The 12,956-nt window shown below is 59.6% G+C and overlaps 5 protein-coding genes across 5 annotated transcripts; all 5 read left to right on the forward strand.

The window, feature by feature from the left end:
* Positions 1-1,092: 1,092 nt before the first annotated feature.
* LINJ_34_4110 (hypothetical protein, unknown function) lies at positions 1,093-2,292 on the forward strand (the record flags this gene model as incomplete). The annotated part of the gene is made up of 1 exon (XM_003392742.1): positions 1,093-2,292. One exon carries the CDS (start codon positions 1,093-1,095, stop codon positions 2,290-2,292), a length of 1,200 nt encoding a protein of 399 aa, XP_003392790.1.
* A 1,191-nt stretch (positions 2,293-3,483) lies between these two features.
* On the forward strand, positions 3,484-4,119 carry LINJ_34_4120 (putative nucleolar protein family a; the record flags this gene model as incomplete). Its single annotated transcript, XM_001468732.1, has 1 exon — positions 3,484-4,119. One exon carries the CDS (start codon positions 3,484-3,486, stop codon positions 4,117-4,119), a length of 636 nt encoding a protein of 211 aa, XP_001468769.1.
* Positions 4,120-5,367: 1,248 nt separating this feature from the next.
* On the forward strand, positions 5,368-5,937 carry LINJ_34_4130 (conserved hypothetical protein; the record flags this gene model as incomplete). The annotated part of the gene is made up of 1 exon (XM_001468733.1): positions 5,368-5,937. The coding sequence occupies one exon, from the start codon at positions 5,368-5,370 to the stop codon at positions 5,935-5,937; it is 570 nt and encodes a 189-aa protein (XP_001468770.1).
* A 1,418-nt stretch (positions 5,938-7,355) lies between these two features.
* On the forward strand, positions 7,356-10,946 carry LINJ_34_4140 (putative coatomer alpha subunit; the record flags this gene model as incomplete). The annotated part of the gene is made up of 1 exon (XM_001468734.1): positions 7,356-10,946. The coding sequence occupies one exon, from the start codon at positions 7,356-7,358 to the stop codon at positions 10,944-10,946; it is 3,591 nt and encodes a 1,196-aa protein (XP_001468771.1).
* A 1,106-nt stretch (positions 10,947-12,052) lies between these two features.
* LINJ_34_4150 (conserved hypothetical protein) lies at positions 12,053-12,391 on the forward strand (the record flags this gene model as incomplete). Its single annotated transcript, XM_001468735.1, has 1 exon — positions 12,053-12,391. One exon carries the CDS (start codon positions 12,053-12,055, stop codon positions 12,389-12,391), a length of 339 nt encoding a protein of 112 aa, XP_001468772.1.
* Between the last annotated feature and the right edge of the window lie 565 nt (positions 12,392-12,956).

The following is a 12,956-nucleotide window of genomic DNA, read 5'->3' on the forward strand; positions in this document are numbered from 1 at the left end:
TTCTACCGCTCACCAACTCTCCCGTTTATTGCACAAGCAAGCACCACGTTTGGCGCTCGCACGCTTGACTGCAGCATGCCGCACGAAAACCCCATGCACCGACGCTCGTGTCTCTCTGCAGCCCTCATTCCTCTCCTTCCAACACCTCTGCTCCCTTTTTCTTCCGATTATTCACACGATTCCTCACGACGGGGAAAGGGTGGGGGAGAACACCACAGTGCGTGGCCCCTCAGCCTCCAGCAGCCGTGCTCTGTGTGGGGAGGAGCTGAGCAGCCCCACACTCCCCTCCCCCAACCCCATGCGAGTGCAGCGCCACTGCTGGCGGTGACGTGGCCAAGCGCCTACGGCGTAGGGAGATCAGAGCGACCTGCGGCGGTGAACAAGCTTGCGCCATCCATACGATAGGCGAAGGTGGCAACGTGGCTCGAACGCATTCCAGGTGGCCCCCGCACTGCCTGCTGGCGGGGGAGGCCGAACCCCCCGGAGGGCTGCACTGTGTGGCGACCTGCTCAGCCGGTGGGTCGAGTTTGGCGTGGAGAGTGTGCCGAGACGACGAAGGCGGCGCATCGCTGTACCGCGTGTGTGTGCGGCTGCTTTGCACTACTGGATGTGCCCCCCCCCTCCCCCCTCCGGCGCCTCCTGCGGCAGGAGAGGCAGAGTGCGGCCGAACACACGCTGTAGGGCAGACACAAGAGGCACCTTAAATCACAAAAAAAAAGCAGAACATCCTCGCACACGAATCCCTGCGCTGCTGCGGATCTGGTTCAAAGAGTTGCGGGCGCCTACTAATGCGTTCTCTCATACTTCGACCGACACACACTGATAGGCGTACGTGCAGATCAGCTGCTGCGGACAACTCTTACGATTAGGAGCTTTACGCCCCCTCCCCTTTCGGGCACTGATGTCCTGTCTTGCCCGTTCTTCTCACCCCCTCCCCTTTCCCGTCTTTCTCCACTGCCTGACCGTGCACATTCTCGCCATCCTTGGGAGAGGAATGACTTGCTGCTCTACGCAGCAGACCTAGAGAGGCCTTTGTTGCGGGCGCCTCGCGGCAACGACCTTCGTCGCTTCTGCGCTTGCGTCGAAGGAGAGATGGACTCTCTGGAGCTCGTGTGCAATTTTGTAGGCAGCAGCGCGGCCGAAATCGAGAAAGTCGTCGAGGACAAGTCATTCCTGAATCTCTGCAACCGGCCGCTACCTAATGGGCAGTACCCAATTCACGCCCTGGCGAGCAGGCACAACGCGAAGGGTGTGGAATTGTTATTGCAGGTGGGCGTCGATGCAAACCAAGCGTCCGAAGAACCCGGGAACCGACTAGGCTTCACAGCAGCCCACTATGCAGCGATTGCCAACTGTGTGCATGCGCTGGAGGTGCTGAAGCGTTACAACGCCGACCTCGATCGCCCTGCCGCGGACCAGTGGACCCCGCTGCATGCGGCCACGTTTCGCGGGCGGAGCGCGGCGGTCCGGGCACTTGTGGAGCTAGGCGTAAATATCGACTGCGCTACTAGCGAAGGGCACACCCCGCTCGTGTTCGCCGTTAACCTTGGTCGAATCAAGGATGCGCGCTATCTGCTTCAGAACAACGCGATGGTTCAGCTCAACGATGCACAACACGACAACCTTCTTCACTATACCCTGCACTACCGACTTGCACAGGCCGTGAATGGGGACTACAAGCTCCCCGATAGCCAGCTCGACATCGCTGTGCTGCTGGTGCTCAACGGCGTTCGCCCGGATGAGCAGAACGACGAGGGGGACACGCCCACGCGATACGTAGCCGCCACACTGCCATCGCTTCCCAAAGCGCTGGACCTTATCTTCGCCAACGCCGACAAGCTGCATTTTATGCCGACAGAGTGCAACTATCTTACTCTGGTCGCCGCTACAACGAGCTTCCTTGTCGACAAAACGGGCGTGGCGGCCGGGCAGGCGCAGACACTCGTCGATATTATGGCAGCCCTGGAAAAAGAACGCAAGGCGAGTCGACCAATGCGCACTGTCGCTGCGGACCGCGTAACAGATGCTGCAGCCTCTCCCTCCCTGCCTGCAAGCCACCCAGCGGTACCTGCGGAGGTGCTGGATCTACCCGGTGGAAAGCCCAACAGCAAGCAGTGCCCTTCCCTCGCACGAGCCGCGAAGGTGCAAGCGAATGAGCACGCCGCCGAGAACGGGGGCAAGTGCCCGCACTGCCCCTTTGCCTTCCTCATGATGCGCTGTGATAAGGGGACGCTTCTGCTCGTCGGGACAGCGTTTCTTCTTGGCTACTTCTGCGGTCATAAAGCGCGCTGAATGAGGCAGAGAGTTAGGTGTCGGCTCCCGCAAAACAAAACGGCGGCCGATCCCTTTACTCGCCTGCCATGCGGCGGACATGCTCATCACACACCAGAGTCGACATTATCGTTTCTTTTTTTTTTACGCTGTGGAACCATCAGCTGAGAGTACGCTGGAACTGTGTATTGCCGGCACCGCAGAGAGCACTCATGTATCTTATGCTTTCAAATTTCCCTCATGACCCCTCACGACGGGGAAAGGGTGGGGGAGAACACCACAGTGCGTGGCCCCTCAGCCTCCAGCAGCCGTGCTCTGTGTGGGGAGGAGCTGAGCAGCCCCACACTCCCCTCCCCCAACCCCATGCGAGTGCAGCGCCACTGCTGGCGGTGACGTGGCCAAGCGCCTACGGCGTAGGGAGATCAGAGCGACCTGCGGCGGTGAACAAGCTTGCGCCATCCATACGATAGGCGAAGGTGGCAACGTGGCTCGAACGCATTCCAGGTGGCCCCCGCACTGCCTGCTGGCGGGGGAGGCCGAACCCCCCGGAGGGCTGCACTGTGTGGCGACCTGCTCAGCCGGTGGGTCGAGTTTGGCGTGGAGAGTGTGCCGAGACGACGAAGGCGGCGCATCGCTGTACCGCGTGTGTGTGCGGCTGCTTTGCACTACTGGATGTGCCCCCCCCCTCCGGCGCCTCCTGCGGCAGGAGAGGCAGAGTGCGGCCGAACACACGCTGTAGGGCAGACACAACAGGCACTTTCAAGTACGAGAAAAAGGCGGGAGGATTACCTCATGTCTGCACGTATATGTCTGCGGCCTTCGACGTGCTCGCTTGTGTTTGCGGCCTCCAACCGCCGAGGCCACAGGGGCGTTCCGCTTCGGCTAAGGATATTCTCCACTCGGCGCCGCGCGTGCGCTGCCAATAATGAGTTCGGGCGGTCGTTCAAGCCCTCTCTTCGCTCCGGCAGGCCCTCTGTCGTTCAGTGGAGTGCCCAGCACATGTAGCACAACGGCAGGCGCTATTCCTGGTGGCCGCTCGCCTTCTGCCAGCAGCACAGCCCGCCTCGCTCCACCCCAGCTTCGCTATCTATCTCTTTTTCCCTCTCTTGGTTCTCCACCGCTACACTTGGCGTCGCAGGCAACGCCGCTTCGCACTGCCCCCACGTACACAAAACCGTAAGTTGCAGCAGCTTCACGTGGAATTGAGGAATTATGCCCCGAGGATTCGGAGGACGTGGCGGTGGTGACCGCGGTGGTGGAAGCCGCGGCTTTGGAGGCACCCGTGGCGGCCGCGGTGGCGGCGGTCGAGGTGGCGGCCGTGGCGGTCACATGTCCGAGCCTGACCCGCCGGAGAACGTGGAGGAGGTCGGCACCTTCATGAACGCCGCAGAGGGCGAATTAGTTTACAGGGTTACGGCGCACGGTGTGGTGCCGCGCTTCAACGCCTTTGTGTACACCGAAAATAAGGCGAAAATCGGCAAAATTGAGGAGATTCTCGGGAACACAACGGATGTCATGTTTTCCGTGAAACCATCGCCAGGCGTGCAGGCGGCGTCCCTCAGCGAGGGCGATAAAGTGTTCATTTCCCCTACGCAGTTTACGCCTCTCCGTGTCTTCACCGAACCACCGAAGCCGCGCGGTCGTGGTGGTCGTGGTGGCCGTGGCGGTGGCCGCGGCGCCGACCGTGGTGGTCGCGGCGGGTTCGGCGGTCGCGGCAGCTTCGGCGGCATGGGTGGCGGCCGAGGCAGCTTCGGTGGCGGCCGAGGCAGCTTCGGTGGCGGTGGCCGTGGAAGCTTTGGTGGCCGTGGTGGTGGCCGTGGTTTTGATGGTCGTGGTCGCGGGCACTAGACAACGCCTCTGTGGCCTGCGAGTTGCTAAGGACGTGAGAATCGTCCCACGCCATCCCTCTCGCATCGAGCACTGCTTCACGCACAATTTCAAGACCCCACTCGCACACATCGACAGGTGCAGAGATGTCCTACGCACCTCGGCGCAATCGGATTACGTGAGAAGGGGTGAGGAAGCAATCCAAGGATAATAGCGGACTCTCAGAAAAGGGACGTGTCTGTCTCTGTGTGCACGAATGCGCCGGTATGTGTTCGCGCGCGATGGCAGACAGTGACCATGCGAGAGCGGCGAAAGCAATGACAGGTGTGCCACGCAATGGCGACGCGAGGGGAAGGAAAAGACACGACAGAGAGGCACAGGAGCATAATTGTGCGCAAGCAAGCATGTACCGTCCCTTTTTCCCTCTTTCTTCTTCGGTTTGGGAGGAGCCTTAATCGTAATCAGCTCGATCGCTGACATAACCGTTTGATGTGGTGTAAAAAGGCAAACAGAATACCAACAGAAGTGGCAGGAGTCAGTGACGAGGCCGTCGTTACTTGAGCCTTCCCCATCTCGTGTGGGCTCAAATCTACGCAGACCTTGAACGTGAGAGGTTCTATGACACTCTGACCCTCGGCACGCATATGTCAGCATGGCCGCCTTGATGTCTCATGCTATATTCACACGCACAAGGTGAATTCTCCGTGATCGGCATTAGGCGTGAGCGAGTGAGGTACCGCACAGCTCTCTCACGCACCGCCTCCATCTTCGATGCACAACCACAGATGTGCATGCTTTCGCGGTCGCGGTAGAATAACTCTCGTAACCTCTGTGGCTGTAAGCATGGTGCTCCAGGTGACAACTGCGCTGAACGCCCACACACCTTTTGCTGTGCGCGCCGCCCCTATGCCGTACGCCTCAAACTAGTCCCCACTCTTTGTTCTTCTCTACGGTTATCCTCGCCGACTCATGTCAGTCGCAGCCGTAACGCTTCCTTGGCGGCGGCCCACACAACCGCGATCGTTGCTTGGGTGCACATGAACGCCGACACCGCGCCGCTCAGCTTGGAGTGGGGGGGGTAAGCGAGGGCGGCGCACCATCTGCGGCTTCAACGTTGCGAGTGACTGCGTGGGAGGTCTCGTCCTGCTTATTGGTATCCCCGCACTCGTTGTAGCGCACCTTGCAGCTGTTGTGCTGACGCCACTCTTCACTGCTTCCCACGACGGCAATACACTTCTGCTGGAGGTGCTTCTTGAGCTGTTTCTTTGCATGGGCGCCGTGGCGCTTCTTTTTCTTCTCCTCGTTGCCGATCCCGGCTTTGTGGAGGTGCCCACAGCTCTAAGCTGCCGCTGCAGTCATTGCGGCACTGAAGTAGACGACTTCGACCACCATTGTGGTGCCGTGGGAGCGTGCATCGGTAAGGGTAACATGTGCTACTTTATTCTGTTTCTGCTGTTCGCCGCGCTGCTTTGTGCTCTTGGAGCGGTGCAGAATGCCGCCTTTGTCGCAGCCACCGCACGCGCGCACATCCGTGACACGGGCCCTTCATGGACATCTATCGCAGCGCTCATCCAAACCGTCCTCACGGCGCTACGTTTGCCAAGAATCCTGTGCTTACTTGTGCTAAGCGTGGCGGCCGTGAACGGGGGCGTGGTGTGCACATTTCTCTGTCTCCGATACACCTATCTTGCTTACAAGGGGCTCAGCTCCGTGCGCCGGCGCAGACGGTTTGACGTTTCAGGCTCTCTCTCCAAGGTTTTCGCGAACACCTTTCGCCCAGCCTTCTCACATAACTTTATGCTTCCGCGATACCACGCCTTAGCGGATATGTCCGACTGACGAGAAGCGCGCTGAGAGCTCTGAGACCCGCGTATGGCCCGCAGTGTACCTCCTTCTCCCCTTCTCACTCTCGTCTGTGGCATCGTGGTCGCCGATTGCGCCGGGAGCAGTGACGTGTGTTTCCGAACGCTTTCTGGACTCGCTTAGCACGAGAGCTAGCGGGGCCCCCTCACTACGGATTCACATCCGCAAGCAAGCTTGTCCCCCTCGTATTTTTTTTTTCGGGGAGGGGAGAGAGGGCGGAGAGGTGTCAAGATGGAAAACCGAAAAACGTCTGTGGCGCGTGCCGAAAGGATGGATGTTGCAGCTCATCGTCCATTTTCGAAGCAAGTGACGACCGGAGAGCGGCTGCCTCGCCAAAGCTTCTTTGACCGACGATTGTGTGAGCACCCCATGTGCAGGCGACTGCACACCCTGCCCCCTCTTCAGCACTCTTGTCTCACGCGCGCCTGGCCGCATTCCTGGCCAGCCGCTCAAGTTTTGGCGAGTACTGACAACGGTATACTCTCCATCGCGCGAATTCTGAGTCGCGTTCGCGCGCTCTTCGGCAACCCCAACAGCGTCAACGCGCTCCCCTCCCTCGCGCTGCATTACGTAGCTGTGCTGCGGCGTTTTCCACAGGATGTGTGGAAGCGCGTCGCGTACACGGCCCGACGGATACTCACAAAGTGGCCGTCTTTCAAGTGCGCGCCGCACAAATCTGCTCTTTTTGCTAAGAAAATAGCCCGGGTGTCTCCGCGCGCGGCAGCCAACGGTGAAGAGCACGGCTCATCCCGACATTGTTCTCGGAGGCCTTGGGAATGGCTTGGGTATCATTTAGCTGTATTCCACAGGATTGCAGGGGATCGCCACACAGACATACACACAAAAAAAACACACAAAGGAGAAACAGCATCTTTCGCCTGCTTTCGGCACGGGACTAACAGCAAACGCGTCTTCGTCGGCTCTTATGTGATAGGAAACGGTGCAGCAACTGTGACGAGTCTCCTCTCTCTCTGTGTGTGGGTCACTCCAGATAATCGATCGCACGGTGTTGACGTGGACTCCGAATAATGGTGATCATTTGAGGTTGCTTGGGGTCCTCGTCATGGACCCTTCTGTGCGCCTCTACGCTCCCTCCTTTTTGCTTTGCACAGCCACCTCCGTAGGGGCCCTCTCATCTCAGACGGCTACACACGGGCGCATCGCTGTCGTGTCATATTCGCTCTCTCGTCCTCCCCCTTCGCACTCCTTTTGCCGCATCCGCGCCTGCTGCAGCGCAGCCCATTTCTCTTCGTTTTTTTTTCTTTTAATCTTTTTTTTTGCTGTTTCGCTCGCGCGAGGTCGCTGCCGCTGTATCTCTCCTCGTGGAAGTCACAAGAGCGAATCTCGGCGAACAGGCGAACGGCCGATTGTTTGACAGAGCGCACTCCTTCGCGATGCTCACCAAGTTCGAGGCCCGCTCGTCTCGCGTGAAAGCGGTGGCGCTGCACAACAGCGCCACGTGGGTTCTGTGCGGATTGCACAACGGTGCTGTGCAGATTTGGGACTATCGTATGAGCACTTGTGTCGACACGTACACAGAGCATGTGGGCGCAGTGCGCGGCGCGGACTTCCACGTGAACCAGCCCCTCTTCGTCACTGGCGGCGATGACTACACAGTGAAGGTGTGGAACTACAAGCTGCGGCGCTGCCTCTTTACGATGATGGGGCATATGGACTATGTTCGCACCACCTTCTTCCACCACGAGCAGCCGTGGATTGTGTCTTGCTCAGACGACTTCACCATCCGTATCTGGAATTGGCAGAGTCGAAAGAGCATCGCGTGCTTGCCGGGCCACAACCACTACGTTATGTGCGCGCAGTTTCACCCGTTCAGCGACCTTGTTGTGTCGGGCAGCCTGGACAAGACAATCAGAGTGTGGGACATCTCGGCGCTGCGGCACCGGAAGGAGGAGGTGGGCATCACGCACGATCTCCTAGGTACGACGGATGTGGTGGTGCGGTACGAGCTGGAGGGGCACGAGAAGGGTATCAACTGGGTTGCCTTTCACCCGTGCGGCGACCTGCTGCTCTCTGCCGCCGATGACCGCACAGTGCGCCTGTGGACGATGTCGGGGACATCGTGCTACGTCTCTCGCACGTTCACCGGGCACACCAGCAACGTCTGCTGCTCCGTCTTTTACAGGAACGACTATCTCATCTCCTGTGCAGAGGACCGCACAATTCGCGTGGTGCACATGTCCTCCGGCGTGACGGTGCAGACGTTCCGTCGCGAGGTCGAGCGCTACTGGATCATGGCAAGCGACTCGACGCGCAACCTGATCGCCATTGGTCACGACGCGGGTCTGCAGGTCTTCAAGCTCACTCGGGAGCGGCCCGCCTTCGCGATCCACAACGCAACGCAGCTCTACTACACATGCCAGAACAAACTCCACATGTACAACTTCGAGACCGAGGAAGTCGCTTCCTGTGCTGTCACCTACCAGTTTTACCCGCCAACGGCGCTCTCGTGCTGCCCGACGACCGGAGGCGTGATGCTCTCCTACGCTAACAATGGCCCGCAAGTAGAGTGGATTCCGAAGCCACTGGCGACAAGGACATGCAACGTGGAAGCTACCATGAAAGGCATCGACGGCGTTTTCTTTGGTGGGCACAAGCTCGCCTACGTGGACGTCAACGGAAAGATGTGCATCCAAAACGTGGCCAAGGCCAGTGGAAAGCCGCAGCTGACCGACGTGTCGTGCAGTCGCATTTTTCCTGGCCCTGTCGGCTGCGTCCTTTGCCAGAGCAACGACAGGATCCTCCTGTACCAGGTGGCACAGCACGGCGCGGTGGCGGAAGCGACGGTGACAGGGGTGCGGTACGCTGTGTGGGACAAGGATTTCTCCAAGGTGGCGCTCGTCGCCAAGAACACGGTGACCATTATGACGAAGCGCCTCAAGATCATCGCGTCGGTCGCCGAGTCGTCGGCCCGCATCAAATCCGCCGCCTTTGACGAGACGCGGGACGTTATGTACTTCACCACATCCAGCCACCTCAAGTACTGCTACCTGCGCAACGGCGAGACGAGCACTATCAGCACGCTCAAGAACGTCGTCTATCTGGTGCGCGCCGTGGGCGACTCTATCTACGTCTTGACGCGCGACGGTCGCGTTCTGCGCAAGGAGCTGGACAACGTGGAACTGAACTTCAAGCTGAAACTGCAGCAGCAGTCGTACCGCGACCTCATCCGCATTATGCAGCAAGGCAAGCTCAAAGGTCAGGCCTTGGTCGGGTACCTGCACAAGCACGGACACTCCGAGATCGCCTTGCACTTCGTCAGCGACTCGCTCACGCGCTTCAATCTTGCCATCGAGTGTGGCGCCATGGACATTGCCAAGGCGACCGCGATTGAGCTCAACCAGCCAGCCATCTGGCGTCGCCTCGCCGACACCGCCACAAGCTTTGGTGACATCCAGCTGGCCCAGTTTGCGAGTGCCAAGGCTGGCCACTACTACGCCTCTGGCCTGCTTGCCCTTCTCACGGGAAACACCACCTCGGTGGCCAACCTTGTCAACACCACCCGCGACGACAACTTCAAGCTGCACTATAGCATGTACATGGACGACGCGAAGCAACGCGTGGACATCCTCTGCAAGGTTAACCAGCTGCCTCTGGCGTACGTGACGGCGAAGTCGCACGGTCTGGCAGAGATGGCGGCGCAGGTGCTGCAACGGATGGAGCCGGAGGTGGCGGCGCGCGTGCAGGCGCAGCGATTCCATCCAGCACCGCAGAAGCGAACGGTTGAGCCAGCCACGGAGAACTGGCCTATGCTGCAGGTGGAGGAGTCCGTGTTCGCGCGGCTGTTGAAGGAACCGGGCCATTTGGACATCATCGCCCAGCCGGAGCTCGACGAGGACGTCGCCGCCGGCACTGGGTGGGACGACGACGAGGACGACGGCACGTTACTGGGTAGCGCGGGTGCAGGCGCCGGCGATGCAGGGGCGCTGGCCGACAAGGATGAGATGGGTGGCGGCTGGGACGACGACCTCGACATTGACGTGTCCACTGCTCTCCCGGATGCTGGCGGCGCGACTTCCGCTAGCAGTGGCTACGTCGTGCCGCGCGAGCATCCGCCCATTATGCAGGCATGGGCGGACGCCTACACACTTCCTGCTTTCCACGTCGCTGCCGGGTCTTTTGCGAGTGCGCTGCGCCTGCTGCAGCGCCAGATCGGCTTGGCAGACCCGACGCCGCTGAAGCCTTACATGCTGCAGCTGTGGGCAGCCGTTAACGTGTGCAGGCCTGCACCGAACGGCCTGTGTGTCGTGTTCGCCATGCCCACGCCGCCGCCGGACAGCGAGACGGAGGCGCGCCACGCCCCCGCGCTTCCGGACTTCATGCCTGCGCTCGCCGAGAAGCTGCGCTTCGGCTACCAGCTGTTCGTCGAGGGCAAGTTTTCGGAGGCGCTGGATGTCTTCCGCAGCATTCTGCACCTCTCTGTCGTCACCGTTGTCAAGGATGACCAGCAAAAGGCAACGCTGCGCGAAATCATGGCAATTGCCCCAGAGTACACGCGCGCTCTCGCGCTGCAGCTGCAGCTACGCACCCTCAACGCCTCCTCTGTGGAGTCGCTGCAGCTGGCCCTGTACTTCACACATTTCCGCCTTCACCGCGCGCACCTTACACTGGCTCTATCGCAGGCTATGAGTAAGGCGTACAAGCAGAAGAACATCAAGACCGCCGCTGAAGTGGCGCGCCGTCTGCTGGAGCAGGACCCACCCAAAAACAAGGCACAGCAGGCTGCTGCTATTATCGCCGAGGCAGACCGCAACCCCACTAACGCCGTCGAAATAGACTACGACGAGCGCAACCCGTTCACCATATGCTCTGCCACCTACAAGCCCATGTACAAGGGTGTCGTGAGCCCAATGCGGTGCAGCTACTGCTTGTCGCCGGCTCACCCATCCTACAAGGGAACCCTCTGCCCTGTGTGCAAGTTGGCCAAGATTGGCGTCGACAGTGCAGGTCTGGTCAATCGAATTTGATAGGTGGGCCAGGTGGAAGCGTCCTCCACTGGCTGGACTGTCCCCTCGGCGTTTCAAGAATGCATCTGTTCCCTCTCGTCGCCGGCTCCATGGGCTGTGTGAGCCGCTCGTGGAACGAAATAGTATGGAGAAGCACGTGCGCGACGGCCAGCCGTCGCAACAGTATAGGGCAGCTGTCTCCTTGCCCAGATCGTTGGCATACGTGTTGCACTGCGGTCCCCCGTCCCATTTTCTTTCTTTCTGCGGCGATGGTGCCTTCGTTTTGTGTGTCCTTTACGGCTGTCTTAGTGACGCGTTGAGTTGTGCGGGATGGGAGAGAGGCAGAGTTGCTGGAGCATCTACATCGGTGTCTCCATTCCTTTACTTCCTTCCTCCTCCTCCTCTCTCTGTCGGCGTTGCTTTTTGGGGTTTGTTCGCGTGTCTCATGGCACATGTGCAGAGAGCTGTGGAGGGGCGATCAACTCACTAATACGTAGCAAGGAGGAATACAGCGTTGTTGTTGTTTTTTGCCATTTTTCTTTTGGGTTTGCCGTCGCTGACGCAACAAGTGTTTTTGTGTCTGCCCCTCTCGTGTCGCGTCTCTTTCACATGTCCTCCCGCGCTGCCCCCGCTCAAAATTGGTCAGTGGTGAGGTGGGAGGGAAAGGAGGAAGAAAAGGCGCCACGCGCACGGCAGTATTGAGCAACCGACTTTTTTTTTCGCTGTGCGTGTGTGTCCTTTCGTGCAAATCCAAGCCACTCCAGGCTTCTTTGATGACTGGTGGAAACGGTTAGCAGCTCCAGATCGTAGCGAGCACGCGCGGGTGCGCACAACAGAGGTTCGTCGTACAACACGGCGCCCGCGATCTCCTCCACCTGCCGCAAGCGCACGGAACCGCAACCATCTCCTTTACTTTGGGCTTTCATTTTCCGGTTTCTCGCTCTTCACGCATCCTTCCACACATGAGCACCTGTCGCAGACACTCAGGAGCAGCTTCTTCTCCGGCTAGTAAATCTTTTTCCTTGAACCGACCCCCAGCGTCTCCCCCTACTGCATTGTCGTGTAGCATAGCATAGCATCGCATAGCATCAAGTGTTTGTGGGCGTGTGCGGATCACCATCATCGCCATGACGCGGTGGAACCAGAGGATGGCCAAGATGGCCTTCCGGCGCTCCAAATTCCGTCGCTTAGCCTGGGGGGACGGTGACCCGTACCCCTACACCCCGCGCGCCACCTTCCGCTATCAGTGGGACGACTGGCCAATGTGGGAGAAGATGTGGCACCTCGCTGTCGGTGTGCTGGGCATCGAGTTCGCTGTGTGGGCCTACTACTCGAAGTTGAACAGCCGCATGGACTGGGCACGCGAGGAGGCGCTGCGCCGCATGCGTCTGCGCCGTGAGGCCCAAGAGCTGATGATCCTCGAGGGCGAGACCTTCTCGAGCGACATCCAGCCGGACCGCCGCTGACGCCGCCCACCCCGCGCGCGTCTCGGGGGAGAGGAGGATTGCTGCCACTGACCCTCTCCGAAGCGCGGCGGCATCTGTGCGCCGCTTTTTTCCCCGGAAAACTGCAGTTCTGTTAGACTCCGCGCCGCAGTCGCGGCCCGCTTCCCTATTGTGTCCATTTCTACCGGTGAGGCCGAAGTGATTCCAGGGCGCACATCATCTTCAAGCATACGTCATCATACATTCCTGGCTTCTGTTAACGCGCCTCTAGTACTAGCGACAATGCTGCTCAAAATCACCGCCGAACTCCTCGACGTCAGTGTTCTGCCAACCTCGAATTACGCGTCTCTGCCAGATTTCCATCGTCTCGCCTGCTCTGCCTTACCACCAACACCTCCCTAGCGCCTGCAAACACACCTCCTTGACTTTTTCGACCTAGCACAAGCGCCTCTTCGCGGCGAACGCAGCACCTCCTCACCGTCACTGTCGTGCCTGTAAAACGGCACAACTGATCAATACCATTTCCTCCATTTCTTCTCTACCGGCACGGACATACGTACGCGATCAGCTCTGCCGCCTGCCCAAC

Source organism: Leishmania infantum, chromosome 34, assembly GCF_000002875.2.
Source record: "Leishmania infantum JPCM5 genome chromosome 34".
Taxonomy (NCBI): Eukaryota; Euglenozoa; class Kinetoplastea; order Trypanosomatida; family Trypanosomatidae; genus Leishmania; species Leishmania infantum.